Raw genomic sequence first — 18,490 nt, forward strand, 5'->3', positions numbered from 1 at the left:
CAGTAAGGCTCTAGCCAGACGGTGGCTCTAGCCAGGCGGTAAGGCTCTAGCAAGGCGGTTAGGCTCAAGGCAGGCGGTGGCTCTAGCCAGGCGGTAAGAAGACTGTGGGCTCTAGCCAGATGGTGGCTCTAGCCAGGCAGTGGCTCTAGCCAGACGGTAAGGCTCAAGGCAGGCGGTGGCTCTAGCCAGACGGTGGCTCAAGGCAGGCGGTAAGGCTCTAGCCAGGCGGTGGCTCTGCCAGACGGTGGCTCTAGCCAGGCGGTAAGGCTCTAGCCAGGCGGTAAGGCTAGCCAGACTGTAAGGCTCTAGCCAGACGGTTAGAAAGGCAGGCGGTAAGGCTATCCAGACTATAAAGCTCTAGCCAGACAGTAAGGCTCAAGGCAGGCGGTAAGGCTCTAGCCAGGCGGTAAGGCTCTAGCCAGGCGGTAAAGCTCTAGCCAGGCGGTAAAGCTCTTGTATTCAATAAGGCTCTGCTAGACGGTGGCTCTAGCTAGACAGGCTCTAGCCAGGCGGTAAGGCTCTAGCCAGGCGGTAAGGCTAGCCAGACTGTGGCTCTGCCAGACGGTTAGGCTCAAGGCAGGCGTGGGCTATCCAGACTATAAAGCTCTAGCCAGACAGTAAGGCTCAAGGCAGGCGGTAAGGCTCTAGCCAGGCGGTAAGGCTCTAGCCAGGCGGTAAAGCTCTAGCCAGGCGGTAAAGCTCTTGCTATTCAATAAGGCTCCTACCAGGCCGTAAGGCTCTAGCTAGACAATAAGCCTCTAGCCAGACAATAAGGCTCTAGCCAGACAATAAGGCTCTAGCCAGACAATAAGGCTCTAGCCAGACAATAAGGCTCCTACCAGGCCGTAAGGCTCTAGCTAGACAAGGCCCTAGCCAGACAATAAGGCTAGCCAGACGGTAAGGCTCTAGCCAGACGGTAAGGCTCTAGCCAGACGGTAAGGCTCTAGCCAGACAATAAGGCTCTAGCCAGGCGGTAAGGCTCAAGGCTGGCGGTAAGGCTCTAGCCAGACAATAAGGCTAGCCAGACGGTAAGGCTCTAGCCAGACAATAAGGCTAGCCAGACTGTAAGGCTCTAGCCAGACGGTAAGGCTCAAGGCAGGTGGTAAGGCTCTAGCCAGACAATAAGGCTAGCCAGATGGTAAGGCTCTAGCCAGACGGTAAGGCTCTAGCCAGACAATAAGGCTCTAGCCAGACGGTAAGGCTCAAGGCAGGCGGTAAGGCTAGCCAGACTGTAAGGCTCTAGCCAGACGGTAAGGCTCTAGCCAGACAATAAGGCTCTAGCCAGACGGTAAGGCTCAAGGCAGGTGGTAAGGCTAGCCAGACTGTAAGGCTCTAGCCAGACGGTAAGGCTCTAGCCAGGCAGTAAGGCTCTAGCCAGACGGTAAGGCTCTAGCCAGGCGGTAAGGCTCTAGCAAGGCGGTTAGGCTCAAGGCAGGCGGTAAGGCTCTAGCCAGGCGGTAAGGCTCTAGCCAGACTGTAAGGCTCTAGCCAGATGGTAAGGCTCTAGCCAGGCAGTAAGGCTCTAGCCAGACGGTAAGGCTCAAGGCAGGCGGTAAGGCTCTAGCCAGACGGTAAGGCTCAAGGCAGGCGGTAAGGCTCTAGCCAGGCGGTAAGGCTCTAGCCAGACGGTAAAGGCTCTAGCCAGGCGGTAAGGCTCTAGCCAGGCGGTAAGGCTAGCCAGACTGTAAGGCTCTAGCCAGACGGTTAGGCTCAAGGCAGGCGGTAAGGCTATCCAGACTATAAAGCTCTAGCCAGACAGTAAGGCTCAAGGCAGGCGGTAAGGCTCTAGCCAGGCGGTAAGGCTCTAGCCAGGCGGTAAAGCTCTAGCCAGGCGGTAAAGCTCTTGCTATTCAATAAGGCTCTAGCTAGACGGTAAGGCTCTAGCTAGACAATAAGGCTCTAGCCAGGCGGTAAGGCTCTAGCCAGGCGGTAAGGCTAGCCAGACTGTAAGGCTCTAGCCAGACGGTTAGGCTCAAGGCAGGCGGTAAGGCTATCCAGACTATAAAGCTCTAGCCAGACAGTAAGGCTCAAGGCAGGCGGTAAGGCTCTAGCCAGGCGGTAAGGCTCTAGCCAGGCGGTAAAGCTCTAGCCAGGCGGTAAAGCTCTTGCTATTCAATAAGGCTCTAGCTAGACGGTAAGGCTCTAGCTAGACAATAAGGCTCTAGCTAGACGGTAAGGCTCTAGCCAGACAGTAAGCCAGGCTTTATGGTAAGTGATCAGGTTGCTATGGTAACGGCAGTGTGGGGTGTTAAGCCAAGCAATTTCTACTCTTTACCAGATGTTATCAAGCGTGTTAAAAGTAAACAATTCCACATGAACCATGCTGGCCGTCAGCCAAACCCCTCCACTCTGCTCTGCAGTCTGTATAGATCTGACAGGAGAGGTTGGGGAGGGAAATGGATGTGACTGAACAGACCTATCTCTATTCCTGGGTCAAAACACAGAGTGGTCTTGAGAGGAGATCTTTATACTTAATGTTGACGTTAAAACGACATGTATTTATATTTATATAGTGCCGTAAAAAAAAGTCTATTTTTAACACTGAATGTTAGCAGAACTTCAACCAAAACCTCATATTAGATAAAGGAAATCTCCGTGAACAAATAACACAGGAATGACATACTTAATTTATTTCATAAACACATTTATGACAACACCCACTGACCCTTTGTGGAAAAGTAATTGCCCCCGTTACACTCAATAACTGTTTGTGTCACCTGTAACTGCAAAGACTCCAACCAACCACTTCCTGTAGTTTATCAGTCCACCTTTAGCTGCAAAGACTCCAACCAACCACTTCCTGTAGTTTATCAGTCCACCTGTAACTGCAGTGACTCCAACCAAACCCTTCCTGTAGTTTATCAGTCCACCTTTAGCTGCAAAGACTCCAACCAACCACTTCCTGTAGTTTATCAGTCCACCTTTAGCTGCAAAGACTCCAACCAATCACTTCCTGTAGTTTATCAGTCCACCTTTAGCTGCAAAGACTCCAACCAACCACTTCCTGTAGTTTATCAGTCCACCTTTAGCTGCAAAGACTCCAACCAACCACTTCCTGTAGTTTATCAGTCCACCTGTAACTGCAGTGACTCAAACCAAACACTTCCTGTAGTTTATCAGTCCACCTTTAGCTGCAGTGACTCCAACCAAACCACTTCCTGTAGTTTATCAGTCCACCTTTAGCTGCAGTGACTCCAACCAAACCCTTCCTGTAGTTTATCAGTCCACCTTTAGCTGCAGTGACTCCAACCAAACCCTTCCTGTAGTTTATCAGTCCACCTTGTAGCTGCAAAGACTCCAACCAATCACTTCCTGTAGTTTATCAGTCCACCTTTAGCTGCAGTGACTCAAACCAAACCCTTCCTGTAGTTTATCAGTCCACCTTTAGCTGCAAAGACTCCAACCAACCACTTCCTGTAGTTTATCAGTCCACCTTTAGCTGCAAAGACTCCAACCAACCACTTCCTGTAGTTTATCAGTCCACCTGTAACTGCAGTGACTCAAACCAAACACTTCCTGTAGTTCATCAGTCCACCTTTAGCTGCAGTGACTCCAACCAAACCCTTCCTGTAGTTTATCAGTCCACCTTTAGCTGCAGTGACTCCAACCAAACCCTTCCTGTAGTTTATCAGTCCACCTTTAGCTGCAAAGACTCCAACCAATCACTTCCTGTAGTTTATCAGTCCACCTTTAGCTGCAGTGACTCAAACCAAACCCTTCCTGTAGTTTATCAGTCCACCTTTAGCTGCAAAGTCTCCAACCAACCACTTCCTGTAGTTTATCAGTCCACCTGTAACTGCAGTGACTCAAACCAAACCCTTCCTGTAGTTTATCAGTCCACCTTTAGCTGCAAAGACTCCAACCAACCACTTCCTGTAGTTTATCAGTCCACCTTTAACTGCAAAGACTCCAACCAACCACTTCCTGTAGTTTATCAGTCCACCTTTAACTGCAGTGACTCAAACCAAACCCTTCCTGTAGTTTATCAGTCCACCTTTAGCTGCAAAGACTCCAACCAACCACTTCCTGTAGTTTATCAGTCCACCTTTAGCTGCAAAGTCTCCAACCAATCACTTCCTGTAGTTTATCAGTCCACCTTTAGCTGCAAAGACTCCAACCAAACCCTTCCTGTAGTTTATCAGTCCACCTTTAGCTGCAAAGACTCCAACCAATCACTTCCTGTAGTTTATCAGTCCACCTTTAGCTGCAGTGACTCCAACCAAACCCTTCCTGTAGTTTATCAGTCCACCTTTAGCTGCAGTGACTCCAACCAAACCCTTCCTGTAGTTTATCAGTCCACCTTGTAGCTGCAAAGACTCCAACCAATCACTTCCTGTAGTTTATCAGTCCACCTTTAGCTGCAGTGACTCAAACCAAACCCTTCCTGTAGTTTATCAGTCCACCTTTAGCTGCAAAGACTCCAACCAACCACTTCCTGTAGTTTATCAGTCCACCTTTAGCTGCAAAGACTCCAACCAACCACTTCCTGTAGTTTATCAGTCCACCTGTAACTGCAGTGACTCAAACCAAACACTTCCTGTAGTTCATCAGTCCACCTTTAGCTGCAGTGACTCCAACCAAACCCTTCCTGTAGTTTATCAGTCCACCTTTAGCTGCAGTGACTCCAACCAAACCCTTCCTGTAGTTTATCAGTCCACCTTTAGCTGCAAAGACTCCAACCAATCACTTCCTGTAGTTTATCAGTCCACCTTTAGCTGCAGTGACTCAAACCAAACCCTTCCTGTAGTTTATCAGTCCACCTTTAGCTGCAAAGTCTCCAACCAACCACTTCCTGTAGTTTATCAGTCCACCTGTAACTGCAGTGACTCAAACCAAACCCTTCCTGTAGTTTATCAGTCCACCTTTAGCTGCAAAGACTCCAACCAACCACTTCCTGTAGTTTATCAGTCCACCTTTAGCTGCAAAGACTCCAACCAATCACTTCCTGTAGTTTATCAGTCCACCTTTAGCTGCAAACACTCCAACCAATCACTTCCTGTACTTTATCAGTCCACCTTTAGCTGCAAAGTCTCCAACCAACCACTTCCTGTAGTTGGTGATCAGTCCACCTTTAGCTGCAAAGACTCCAACCAATAACTTCCTGTAGTTTATCAGTCCACCTTTAGCTGCAACGACTCCAACCAACCACTTCCTGTAGTTGTTGATCAGCCCACCTTTAACTGCAAAGACTCCAACCAAACACTTCCTGTAGTTTATCAGTCCACCTTTAGCTGCAAACACTCCAACCAATCACTTCCTGTAGTTTATCAGTCCACCTTTAACTGCAGTGACTCAAACCAAACCCTTCCTGTAGTTTATCAGTCCACCTTTAGCTGCAAAGACTCCAACCAACCACTTCCTGTAGTTTATCAGTCCACCTTTAGCTGCAAAGTCTCCAACCAATCACTTCCTGTAGTTTATCAGTCCACCTTTAGCTGCAAAGACTCCAACCAAACCCTTCCTGTAGTTTATCAGTCCACCTTTAGCTGCAAAGACTCCAACCAATCACTTCCTGTAGTTTATCAGTCCACCTTTAGCTGCAAACACTCCAACCAATCACTTCCTGTAGTTTATCAGTCCACCTTTAGCTGCAAAGACTCCAACCAATCACTTCCTGTAGTTAATCAGTCCACCTTTAGCTGCAAAGACTCCAACCAATCACTTCCTGTAGTTTATCAGTCCACCTTTAGCTGCAGTGACTCAAACCAAACCCTTCCTGTAGTTTATCAGTCCACCTTTAGCTGCAAAGTCTCCAACCAACCACTTCCTGTAGTTTATCAGTCCACCTGTAACTGCAGTGACTCAAACCAAACCCTTCCTGTAGTTTATCAGTCCACCTTTAGCTGCAAAGACTCCAACCAACCACTTCCTGTAGTTTATCAGTCCACCTTTAGCTGCAAAGACTCCAACCAATCACTTCCTGTAGTTTATCAGTCCACCTTTAGCTGCAAACACTCCAACCAATCACTTCCTGTACTTTATCAGTCCACCTTTAGCTGCAAAGTCTCCAACCAACCACTTCCTGTAGTTGGTGATCAGTCCACCTTTAGCTGCAAAGACTCCAACCAATAACTTCCTGTAGTTTATCAGTCCACCTTTAGCTGCAACGACTCCAACCAACCACTTCCTGTAGTTGTTGATCAGCCCACCTTTAACTGCAAAGACTCCAACCAAACACTTCCTGTAGTTTATCAGTCCACCTTTAGCTGCAAACACTCCAACCAATCACTTCCTGTAGTTTATCAGTCCACCTTTAGCTGCAAAGTCTCCAACCAACCACTTCCTGTAGTTTATCAGTCCACCTTTAGCTGCAAAGACTCCACTAAACACTTCCTGTAGTTGTTGATCAGTCCACCTTTAGCTGCAAAGACTCCAACCAATAACTTCCTGTAGTTTATCAGTCCACCTTTAGCTGCAAAGACTCCAACTAAACACTTCCTGTAGTTGTTGATCAGTCCACCTTTAGCTGCAATGACTCCAACTAAACACTTCCTGTAGTTGTTGATCAGTCCACCTTTAACTGCAATGACTTCAACTAAACACTTCCTGTAGTTGTTGATCAGTCCACCTTTAGCTGCAATGACTCCAACTAAACACTTCCTGTAGTTGTTGATCATTCCACCTTTTAACTGCAGTGACTCCAACCAAACACTTCCTGTAGTTTATCAGTCCACCTTTAACTGCAATGACTCCAACTAAACACTTCCTGTAGTTGTTGATCAGTCCACCTTTCGCTGCAATGACTCCAACCAAACACTTCCTGTAGTTGTTGATCAGTCCACCTTTACCTGCAGTGACTCCAACTAAACACTTCCTGTAGTTGTTGATCAGTCCACCTTTCGCTGCAAAGACTCCAACCAACCACTTCCTGTAGTTGTTGATCAGTCCACCTTTACCTGCAGTGACTCCAACTAAACACTTCCTGTAGTTGTTGATCAGTCCACCTTTACCTGCAGTGACTCCAACTAAACACTTCCTGTAGTTGTTGATCAGTCCACCTTTCGCTGCAAAGACTCCAACCAACCACTTCCTGTAGTTGTTGATCAGTCCACCTTTACCTGCAGTGACTCCAACTAAACACTTCCTGTAGTTGAGTCTCTTACGTCGTTGTGGAAGAAATTTGTCTCACTCTTCTATGCAGAACTGCTGTAAATTAACGACATTAGTGGGTTTTCAAGCATGAACTGCTCGTTTCAAGTCCTGCCACAACATCTCAATTGGGATTAGGTCTAGACTAGGCCGTTCCAAAACTTCAAATCTGTTGCTTTTTAGCCATTTTCGTGTAGACTTGATTGTGTGTTTTGGAAAATTGTCTTGCTGCTTGACCCAGCTGCGCTTCAGCTGAAAGATGGCCTGACATTCTCCTGTATAATTATCTGATACAGAGCAGAATTCATGGTTCCTTCTATTAAGTCGTCCAGGTCCTGAGGCAGCAAAACCTCCCCAAACCATCACCACCATGCTGACCCCAAACCATCACACTACCACCACCATGCTGACCCCAAACCATCACACTACCACCACCATGCTGACCCCAAACCATCACACTACCACCACCATGCTGACCCCAAACCATCACACTACCACCACCATGCTGACCCCAAACCATCACACTACCACCACCATGCTGACCCCAAACCATCACACTACCACCACCATGCTGACCCCAAACCATCACACTACCACCACCATGCTGACCCCAAACCATCACACTACCACCACCATGCTGACCCCAAACCATCACACTACCACCACCATGCTGACCCCAAACCATCACACTACCACCACCATGCTGACCCCAAACCATCACACTACCACCACCATGCTGACCCCAAACCATCACACTACCACCACCATGCTGACCCCAAACCATCACACTACCACCACCATGCTGACCCCAAACCATCACACTACCACCACCATGCTGACCCCAAACCATCACACTACCACCACCATGCTGACCCCAAACCATCACACTACCACCACCATGCTGACCCCAAACCATCACACTACCTCCACCATGCTGACCCCAAACCATCACACTACCACCACCATGCTGACCCCAAACCATCACACTACCTCCACCATGCTGACCCCAAACCATCACACTACCACCACCATGCTGGATGGATGGATAGATGGATGGATGGATGGATGGATGGGTGGATGGATGAATGGATGGATAGATGGATGGATGGATAGATGGATGAATGGATGGATAGATGAATGGAGGGATAGATGAATGGATGAATGGATGAATGGGTGGATGGATGGATGAATAGATGAATGGATGAATAGATGAATGGATGGATGGATGAATGGGTGGATGAATGGATGGATAGATGGATGAATGGATGGATAGATGAATGGATGGATAGATGAATGGATGGATAGATGAATGGGTGGATGGATGAATGGATGGATGGATAGATGAATGGGTGGATAGAGTCTGATGTTGGGTCAGAGGAGAGAGTGCAGGAGGTTGGGCAGGAGATGAAGATGTCACGATGATGTTAGAAGTGAGGGAAGGGCAGACTGAAGGTGGTGAAGGAGGATCGATAAGAGTGGCTAGAGGTTTTACCCATGGGCCCAGATGGGATGGGACTGAAGAGATAAGCAGCACGCAGATCATATCTCAATCCTGCAGATAGAGGCACAAAGAACAACACTGCAGACCACGGCTGTGTCCCAAATGGCACCCTATGGAACTCCATAAGGGCCCTGGTCAGAAGTGCACTACATAGGGAACAGGTTATCATATGGGACACCCACCAGTCCATTCAGAGGACAGAGCCAGGGTCAGACAGAGACACTTTTCAGACCTGGGTTCAAATACTATTTGATATCGTTCAGATGTTTTTTTGAGTGTTTGCTTTAGCACCAGATGGACAAGGTGCCAGATGGACAGGGTTTGAGATGTGATTCCATTGTACCAGACAAGGTGCCAGATGGACAGGGTTTGAGTTGTGGTGCCAGATGGACAGGGTTTGAGTTGTGGTGCCAGATGGACAGGGTTTGAGTTGTGATTCCATTGTACCAGACAAGGTGCCAGATGGACAGGGTTTGAGTTGTGATTCCATTGTACCAGACGAGGAGCCAGATGGACAGGGTTAGAGTTGTGATTCCATTGTACCAGACAAGGTGCCAGATGGACAGGGTTTGAGTTGTGATTCCATTGTACCAGACAAGGTGCCAGATGGACAGGGTTTGAGTTGTGATTCCATTGTACCAGACAAGGTACCAGATGGACAGGGTTTGAGTTGTGATTCCATTGTACCAGACGAGGTGCCAGATGGACAGGGTTTGAGTTGTGATTCCATTGTACCAGACGAGGAGCCAGATGGACAGGGTTTGAGTTGTGATTCCATTGTATCCGACAAGGTGCCAGATGGACAGGGTTTGAGTTGTGATTCCATTGTACCAGACAAGGTACCAGATGGACAGGGTTTGAGTTGTGATTCCATTGTACCAGACAAGGTGCCAGATGGACAGGGTTTGAGTTGTGATTCCATTGTACCAGACAAGGTGCCAGATGGACAGGCTTTGAGTTGTGATTCCATTGTACCAGACGAGGAGCCAGATGGACAGGGTTTGAGTTGTGATTCCATTGTATCCGACAAGGTGCCAGATGGACAGGGTTTGAGTTGTGATTCCATTGTACCAGACAAGGTACCAGATGGACAGGCTTTGAGTTGTGATTCCATTGTACCAGACAAGGTACCAGATGGACAGGGTTTGAGTTGTGATTCCATTGTACCAGACAAGGTGCCAGATGGACAGGGTTTGAGTTGTGATTCCATTGTACCAGACGAGGAGCCAGATGGACAGGGTTTGAGTTGTGATTCCATTGTATCCGACAAGGTGCCAGATGGACAGGGTTAGAGTCGTGATTCCATTATACCAGACAAGGTGCCAGATGGACAGGGTTTGAGTCGTGATTCCATTGTACCAGACAAGGTGCCAGATGGACAGGGTTTGAGTTGTGATTCCATTATACCAGACAAGGTGCCAGATGGACAGGGTTTGAGTTGTGATTCCATTGTTCCAGACAAGGTGCCAGATGGACAGGGTTTGAGTTCTGATTCCATTGTACCATAAAAGGTGCCAGATGGACAGGGTTTGAGTTGTGATTCCATTGTACCAGACGAGGAGCCAGATGGACAGGGTTTGAGTTGTGATTCCATTGTATCCGACAAGGTGCCAGATGGACAGGGTTTGAGTTGTGATTCCATTGTACCAGACAAGGTACCAGATGGACAGGGTTTGAGTTGTGATTCCATTGTACCAGACAAGGTGCCAGATGGACAGGGTTTGAGTTGTGATTCCATTGTACCAGACGAGGAGCCAGATGGACAGGGTTTGAGTTGTGATTCCATTGTATCCGACAAGGTGCCAGATGGACAGGGTTTGAGTCGTGATTCCATTGTACCAGACAAGGTGCCAGATGGACAGGGTTTGAGTTGTGATTCCATTATACCAGACAAGGTGCCAGATATACAGGGTTTGAGTTGTGATTCCATTGTACCAGACAAGGTGCCAGATGGACAGGGTTTGAGTTGTGATTCCATTGTACCAGACAAGGTGCCAGATGGACAGGGTTTGAGTTGTGATTCCATTGTACCAGACAAGGTGCCAGATGGACAGGGTTGGAGTTGTGATTCCATTGTACCAGACGAGGAGCCAGATGGACAGGGTTTGAGTTGTGATTCCATTGTACCAGACAAGGTGCCAGATGGACAGGGTTTGAGTTGTGGTGCCAGATGGACAGGGTTTGAGTTGTGGTGCCAGATGGACAGGGTTTGAGTTGTGATTCCATTGTACCAGACAAGGTGCCAGATGGACAGGGTTGGAGTTGTGATTCCATTGTACCAGACAAGGTGCCAGATGGACAGGGTTGGAGTTGTGATTCCATTGTACCAGACGAGGTGCCAGATGGACAGGGTTTGAGTTGTGATTCCATTGTACCAGACAAGGTGCCAGATGGACAGGGTTTGAGTTGTGGTGCCAGATGGACAGGGTTTGAGTTGTGGTGCCAGATGGACAGGGTTTGAGTTGTGATTCCTTTATACCAGACAAGGTCCCAGATGGACAGGGTTTGAGTTGTGATTCCATTGTACCAGACAAGGTGCCAGATGGACAGGGTTTGAGTCGTGATTCCATTGTACCAGACAAGGTGCCAGATGGACAGGGTTTGAGTTGTGGTGCCAGATGGACAGGGTTTGAGTTGTGATTCCTTTATACCAGACAAGGTCCCAGATGGACAGGGTTTGAGTTGTGATTCCTTTATACCAGACAAGGTCCCAGATGGACAGGGTTTGAGTTGTGATTCCATTGTACCAGACAAGGTGCCAGATGGACAGGGTTTGAGTTGTGATTCCATTGTAACAGACAAGGTACCAGATGGACAGGGTTTGAGTTGTGATTCCTTTATACCAGACAAGGTACCAGATGGACAGGGTTTGAGTTGTGATTCCATTGTACCAGACAAGGTGCCAGATGGACAGGGTTTGAGTTCTGATTCCATTGTACCATAAAAGGTGCCAGATGGACAGGGTTTGAGTTGTGATTCCATTGTACCAGACGAGGAGCCAGATGGACAGGGTTTGAGTTGTGATTCCATTGTATCCGACAAGGTGCCAGATGGACAGGGTTTGAGTCGTGATTCCATTGTACCAGACAAGGTGCCAGATGGACAGGGTTTGAGTTGTGATTCCATTATACCAGACAAGGTGCCAGATGGACAGGGTTTGAGTCGTGATTCCATTGTACCAGACAAGGTGCCAGATGGACAGGGTTTGAGTTGTGATTCCATTATACCAGACAAGGTGCCAGATGGACAGGGTTTGAGTTGTGATTCCATTGTACCAGACAAGGTGCCAGATGGACAGGGTTTGAGTCGTGATTCCATTGTACCAGACAAGGTGCCAGATGGACAGGGTTTGAGTTGTGATTCCATTATACCAGACAAGGTGCCAGATGGACAGGGTTTGAGTCGTGATTCCATTGTACCAGACAAGGTGCCAGATGGACAGGGTTTGAGTTGTGATTCCATTATACCAGACAAGGTGCCAGATGGACAGGGTTTGAGTTGTGATTCCATTGTACCAGACAAGGTGCCAGATGGACAGGGTTTGAGTTGTGATTCCATTGTACCAGAAAAGGTGCCAGATGGACAGGGTTTGAGTTGTGATTCCATTGTACCAGACAAGGTGCCAGATGGACAGGGTTTGAGTTGTGATTCCATTGTACCAGACAAGGTGCCAGATGGACAGGGTTTGAGTTGTGATTCCATTGTACCAGAAAAGGTGCCAGATGGACAGGGTTTGAGTTGTGATTCCATTGTACCAGACAAGGTGCCAGATGGACAGGGTTTGAGTTGTGATTCCATTGTACCAGAAAAGGTGCCAGATGGACAGGGTTTGAGTTGTGATTCCATTGTACCAGACAAGGTGCCAGATGGACAGGGTTTGAGTTGTGATTCCATTATACCAGACAAGGTGCCAGATGGACAGGGTTTGAGTTGTGATTCCATTGTACCAGACAAGGTGCCAGATGGACAGGGTTTGAGTCGTGATTCCATTGTACCAGACAAGGTGCCAGATGGACAGGGTTTGAGTTGTGATTCCATTGTACCAGACAAGGTGCCAGATGGACAGGGTTTGAGTCGTGATTCCATTGTACCAGACAAGGTGCCAGATGGACAGGGTTTGAGTTGTGATTCCATTATACCAGACAAGGTGCCAGATGGACAGGGTTTGAGTTGTGATTCCATTGTACCAGACAAGGTGCCAGATGGACAGGGTTTGAGTTGTGATTCCATTGTACCAGAAAAGGTGCCAGATGGACAGGGTTTGAGTTGTGATTCCATTGTACCAGACAAGGTGCCAGATGGACAGGGTTTGAGTTGTGATTCCATTGTACCAGACAAGGTGCCAGATGGACAGGGTTTGAGTTGTGATTCCATTGTACCAGACAAGGTGCCAGATGGACAGGGTTTGAGTTGTGATTCCATTGTACCAGAAAAGGTGCCAGATGGACAGGGTTTGAGTTGTGATTCCATTGTACCAGACAAGGTGCCAGATGGACAGGGTTTGAGTTGTGATTCCATTGTACCAGAAAAGGTGCCAGATGGACAGGGTTTGAGTTGTGATTCCATTGTACCAGACAAGGTGCCAGATGGACAGGCTTTGAGTTGTGATTCCATTGTACCAGACAAGGTCCATCAAGGCACAAATAAATCATTTGAAATGATTATGAAAAAAGCACTTGAACCCAGGTTTATTAAAAGGATACGTCGGGCTATTGGCAATTTGTGATTTGATCTACTTCCCCAGAGTCAGATGTTTCTGTGTCCAGTATGAAGGAAGTTTGAGGTAGTTTCGGGAGCCAATGCTAACTAGCGTTAGCACAGTGACTGGAAAGTCTATGGGTATCTGCTAGCATGCTAGTTGATGAAGGGCCTTAATTGCCATAATCCTATAGTATCTCTTTAAATGCTTTTTGCTCAAATAACTCATAATAATAAATACCAGATGTGATTCCAGAAAATACTATTTCATAAAGGTGTTAATATGCACAGCATGTTGGTTCAAAGGAATTCTCACATCTATGCTGTTTTGCTCGAGGTGTTTTACAAAGGGTTAATACATGTTTAGTTATGTTGTTTTGTATTTTGGTTCTGTGGTGTTGCTTTTTATTGAACTATGAATATTTATAACCAGAAGGAAGGCCTTTATTTTACCTTAAACAGTGTCATTTGGGATGCAGTGTAATGTTTAAGACAGAGCACCACCTCAAATTCTGTTACCTCAAGTTCTGTTACCTCAAGTTCTGTTACCTCAAGTTCTGTTACCTCAAGTTCTGTTACCTCAAGTACTGTTACCTCAAGTACTGTTACCTCAAGTTCTGTTACCTCATGTTCTGTTACCTCAGGTTCTGTTACCTCAAGTTCTGTTACCTCAAGTTCTGTTACCTCAAGTTCTGTTACCTAAGTACTTCTACCAGAATGTAGCCTAGAAATAGCAAGCCTGTAGCCTACTGTCCCAACTAGAATGTCGATGCATTAAAATACTTTAAGTCAGTTTGGAGCATGCAATGCTGTACCGGCTGTTGGTGGAAGAAGGTGAGGACCAAAGCGCAGCGTGGTACGTGTTCGTGTTATTTATTAAACTGAACACTAAATACAACAAGTAACAAAAGCACAACCGAAACAGCTCCGTCAGAAACACACTAAACAGAAATAAACTACCCACAAAACCCATAGAATGCCCACCCTAGTCACACCATACATTTACATTTACATTTAAGTCATTTAGCAGACGCTCTTATCCAGAGCGACTTACAAATTGGTGCTTTCACCTTATGACATCCAGTGGAACAGCCACTTTACAATAGTGCATCTAGGTCTTTTAAGGGGGGGTGAGAAGGATTACTTTATCCATAGTCACACCCTAGTCACACCCTAGTCACACCCTGGCCACACACTAGTCACACCCTAGTCACACCCTAGCCACACCCTAGTCACACCCTAGTCACACCCTAGTCACACCCTGGCCACACCCTAGCCACACCCTAGTCACACCCTAGTCCCACCCTAGTCACACCCTAGTCACACCCTAGTCACACCCTGGTCACACCCTAGTCCCACCCTGGTCACACCCTAGTCCCACCCTAGCCACACCCTAGCCACACCCTAGCCACGCCCTGGCCACACCCTAGTCACACCCTAGTCCCACCCTGGTCACACCCTAGTCCCACCCTAGTCACACCCTAGTCACACCCTAGTCCCACCCTAGTCACACCCTAGTCACACCCTGGCCACATCCTGGCCTAACCAGAATAGAGAATAAAATACCCTTTAATGATTCAAACTCAGCTACTGACCCTTCATAATGTAGGAACTAACGGTGGGGACTCTTCATAATGTAGGAACGAACAGTGGGGACCCTTCATAATGTAGGAACGAACGGTGTTGACCCTTCATAATGTAGGAACAAACAGTGGGGACCCTTCATAATGTAGGAACGAACAGTGGGGACCCTTCATAATGTAGGAACGAACGGTGGGGACCCTTCATAATGTAGGAACTAACGGCCGGGACCCTTCATAATGTAGGAACGAACGATGGGGACCCTTCATAATGTAGGAACGAACGGTGGGGACCCTTCATAATGTAGGAACGAACGGTGGGGACCCTTCATAATGTAGGAACGAACGGTGGGGACCCTTCATAATGTAGGAACTAACGGCCGGGACCCTTCATAATGTAGGAACGAACGATGGGGACCCTTCATAATGTAGGAACGAACGGTGGGGACCCTTCATAATGTAGGAACGAACGGTGGGGACCCTTCATAATGTAGGAACGAACGGTGGGGGCCCTTCATAATGTCGGAACGAACAGTGGGGACCCTTCATAATGTAGGAACGAACAGTGGGGACCCTTCATAATGTAGGAACGAACGGTGGGGACCCTTCATAATGTAGGAACGAACGGTGGGGACCCTTCATAATGTAGGAACGAACGGTGGGGACCCTTCATAATGTAGTGACGTAGAGTCTGGTGGGGACCCTTCATAATGTAGGCTTTGTCGGTGTTGACCCTTCATAATGTAGGAACGAACGGTGGGGACCCTTCATAATGTAGGAACGAACGGTGGGGACCCTTCATAATGTAGGAATATTTTCTAAGTAGAGTCTGGCTGTGTGTTACTACAGTAGAGTCTGGCTGTGTGTTACTATAGTAGAGTCTGGCTGTGTGTTACTATAGTAGAGTCTGGCTGTGTGTTACTATAGTAGAGTCTGGCTGTGTGTTACTACAGTAGAGTCTGGCTGTGTGTTACTACAGTAGAGTCTGGCTGTGTGTTACTACAGTAGAGTCTGGCTGTGTGTTACTACAGTAGAGTCTGGCTGTGTGTTACTACAGTAGAGTCTGGCTGTGTGTTACTACAGTAGAGTCTGGCTGTGTGTTACCACAGTAGAGTCTGGCTGTGTGTTACTACAGTAGAGTCTGGCTGTGTGGTACTACAGTAGAGTCTGGCTGTGTGTTACTACAGTAGAGTCTGGCTGTGTGTTACTACAGTAGAGTCTGGCTGTGTGTTACTACAGTAGAGTCTGGCTGTGTGTTACTACAGTAGAGTCTGGCTGTGTGTTACTACAGTAGAGTCTGGCTGTGTGTTACTATAGTAGAGTCTGGCTGTGTGTTACTACAGTAGAGTCTGGCTGTGTGTTACTACAGTAGAGTCTGGCTGTGTGTTACTACAGTAGAGTCTGGCTGTGTGTTACTACAGTAGAGTCTGGCTGTGTGTTACTACAGTAGAGTCTGGCTGTGTGGTACTACAGTAGAGTCTGGCTGTGTGTTACTACAGTAGAGTCTGGCTGTGTGTTACTACAGTAGAGTCTGGCTGTGTGTTACTACAGTAGAGTCTGGCTGTGTGTTACTACAGTAGAGTCTGGCTGTGTGTTACTACAGTAGAGTCTGGCTGTGTGGTACTACAGTAGAGTCTGGCTGTGTGTTACTACAGTAGAGTCTGGCTGTGTGTTACTACAGTAGAGTCTGGCTGTGTGTTACTACAGTAGAGTCTGGCTGTGTGTTACTACAGTAGAGTCTGGCTGTGTGTTACTACAGTAGAGTCTGGCTGTGTGGTACTACAGTAGAGTCTGGCTGTGTGTTACTACAGTACTTCCTGGTGTCAACCTCACAGTGGCCTGGGTTGCGTTCGAAAAGCAGACCGTTAAAAACTGTTTCAGCAGGCTATATAGATTCCCAGGCTTTTTCCCTGTATGGAGATAGATGTAGGATGAGCAGGAAGGGGCAGGTCAGCCTGCCACAGCAGTCGGTCACGCTGTACTGCCTGGGCACCGTCATGCTAGATGGAACACGTTCTCGGCCGGAGCTGGGCCTGCTCATTTCCTCATGTTTGACGCAGCTCAGTTACTGACAGGCTTTCTTCTGTGGCTGTCTAGGGGGCGGTCGTTTAGTATGCAGCCCCTCTTCTGTCTGCCCTATTTAATCCTTGTCTTCTATCTCTCTCTCTCTCTTCTCTTCTCTGTCTCTCTCTCTCTTCTCTGTATCTGTCTCTCTCTTCCTCTCTCTCTTCTCTGTCTCCCTCCTCCCTCTCTCTCTCTCTCTCTCTCTCTCTCTCTATACCTCCCTTTCTCTCTCTCTCTCTCTCTCTCTCTCTCTCTCTCTCTCGCTCTTGCTCTCTCTACCTCCCTTTCATTCTCTCTCTCTCTCTCTCTCTCTCTCGCTCTTGCTCTCTCTACCTCCCTTTCATTCTCTCTCTCTCTCTCTCTCTCTCTCTCTCTCCCCTCTATGTCTCTGTCTCTCTCTTTCTCTCTCTCTTCTCTGTCTCTCCCTCCTACCCCTCTCTCTCTCTCTCTCTCTCTCTACTCTCTCTCTTCTCTGTCTCTCTCTCTCTTTCTCTTCTCTCTCTCTCCCTCTCTCTCTCAACCTCCCTTTCTCTCTCTCTCTCTCCCTCTCTCTCTCTACACTCTCTACCTCCCTTTCTCTCTTTCACTCTCTCTCTCTTGCTCTCTCTACTCTCTTTACCTCTATCTCGCTCTCTCTCCTCTCGCTCTCTCTCTCGCTCTCTCTTGCTCTCTACTCTCTCTACCTCTCTCTCTCCTCTCTACTCTCTCTACCTCCCTTTCTCTCTCTCTCTCTCTCTCTCTCTCTCTCTCTCGCTCTTGCTCTCTCTACCTCCCTTTCATTCTCTCTCTCTCTCTCTCTCTCTCTCGCACTCTCTCTCTCTCTCTCTCTCGCTCTCTCTCACTCTCTCTACCTACCTCCCTTTCTTTCTCTCTCTCAATCTCACTCTCCCTTCCTCCCTCTCTCTATCTGCATATCTCTCTTTCCTCTCTCTCACTCCTTTTCTCTCTCTCTGTATCTCTCTCTGGTCATTTGGTATCCAGCATAACCCCCTCGTCTTACCCCCCTCTTCCTCCTCCTCCTCTGTCAGTTCATCTCTTCGTCAACCCCATATCCCCTTCCCTTGTCGCTGAGAGAGAGGGAAGAGAGAGGGAAGAGAGAGGGAAATGGGTTAGACAGGTTTTTTCAATTATACCCGGTCTCTCCTGGTGATGACATGGGGCGGACCATCAGAAAGTCTCATAGCTCTCCCTCTTTCTCTCTCCCTCTCTCTCTCTGTTCCTCCTGTCCTCTGCCCTTCCCTCTCTTAGTCTCTCTGTTCCTCCTGTCCTCTGCCCTTCCCTCTCCCTCTCTCTCTGTTCCTCCTGCCCTTCCCTCTCTTAGTCTCTCTGTTCCTCCTGTCCTCTGCCCTTCCCTCTCTTAGTCTCTCTGTTCCTCCTGTCCTCTGCCCTTCCCTCTCCCTCTCTCTCTGTTCCTCCTGTCCTCTGCCCTTCCCTCTCTTAGTCTCTCTGTTCCTCCTGTCCTCTGCCCTTCCCTCTCTTAGTCTCTCTGTTCCTCCTGTCCTCTGCCCTTCCCTCTCCCTCTCTCTCTGTTCCTCCTGTCCTCTGCCCTTCCCTCTCT

The 18,490-nt window shown here is 47.9% G+C and overlaps 1 protein-coding gene across 1 annotated transcript in view; it reads left to right on the forward strand.

Moving 5' to 3' along the window:
• The window catches only part of LOC115125630 (netrin receptor DCC-like), a 454,667-nt gene that overhangs the window by 204,632 nt on the left and 231,545 nt on the right, over positions 1–18,490 (forward strand). The window contains exon 2 of the mRNA XM_065017122.1: positions 13,933–13,952. Coding sequence (XP_064873194.1) covers positions 13,933–13,952 — 20 coding nt within the window. The remainder of the gene's footprint in view (positions 1–13,932; positions 13,953–18,490) is intronic.

The sequence above is a fragment of the Oncorhynchus nerka genome, linkage group LG4, assembly GCF_034236695.1.
Source record: "Oncorhynchus nerka isolate Pitt River linkage group LG4, Oner_Uvic_2.0, whole genome shotgun sequence".
Taxonomy (NCBI): Eukaryota; Metazoa; Chordata; class Actinopteri; order Salmoniformes; family Salmonidae; genus Oncorhynchus; species Oncorhynchus nerka.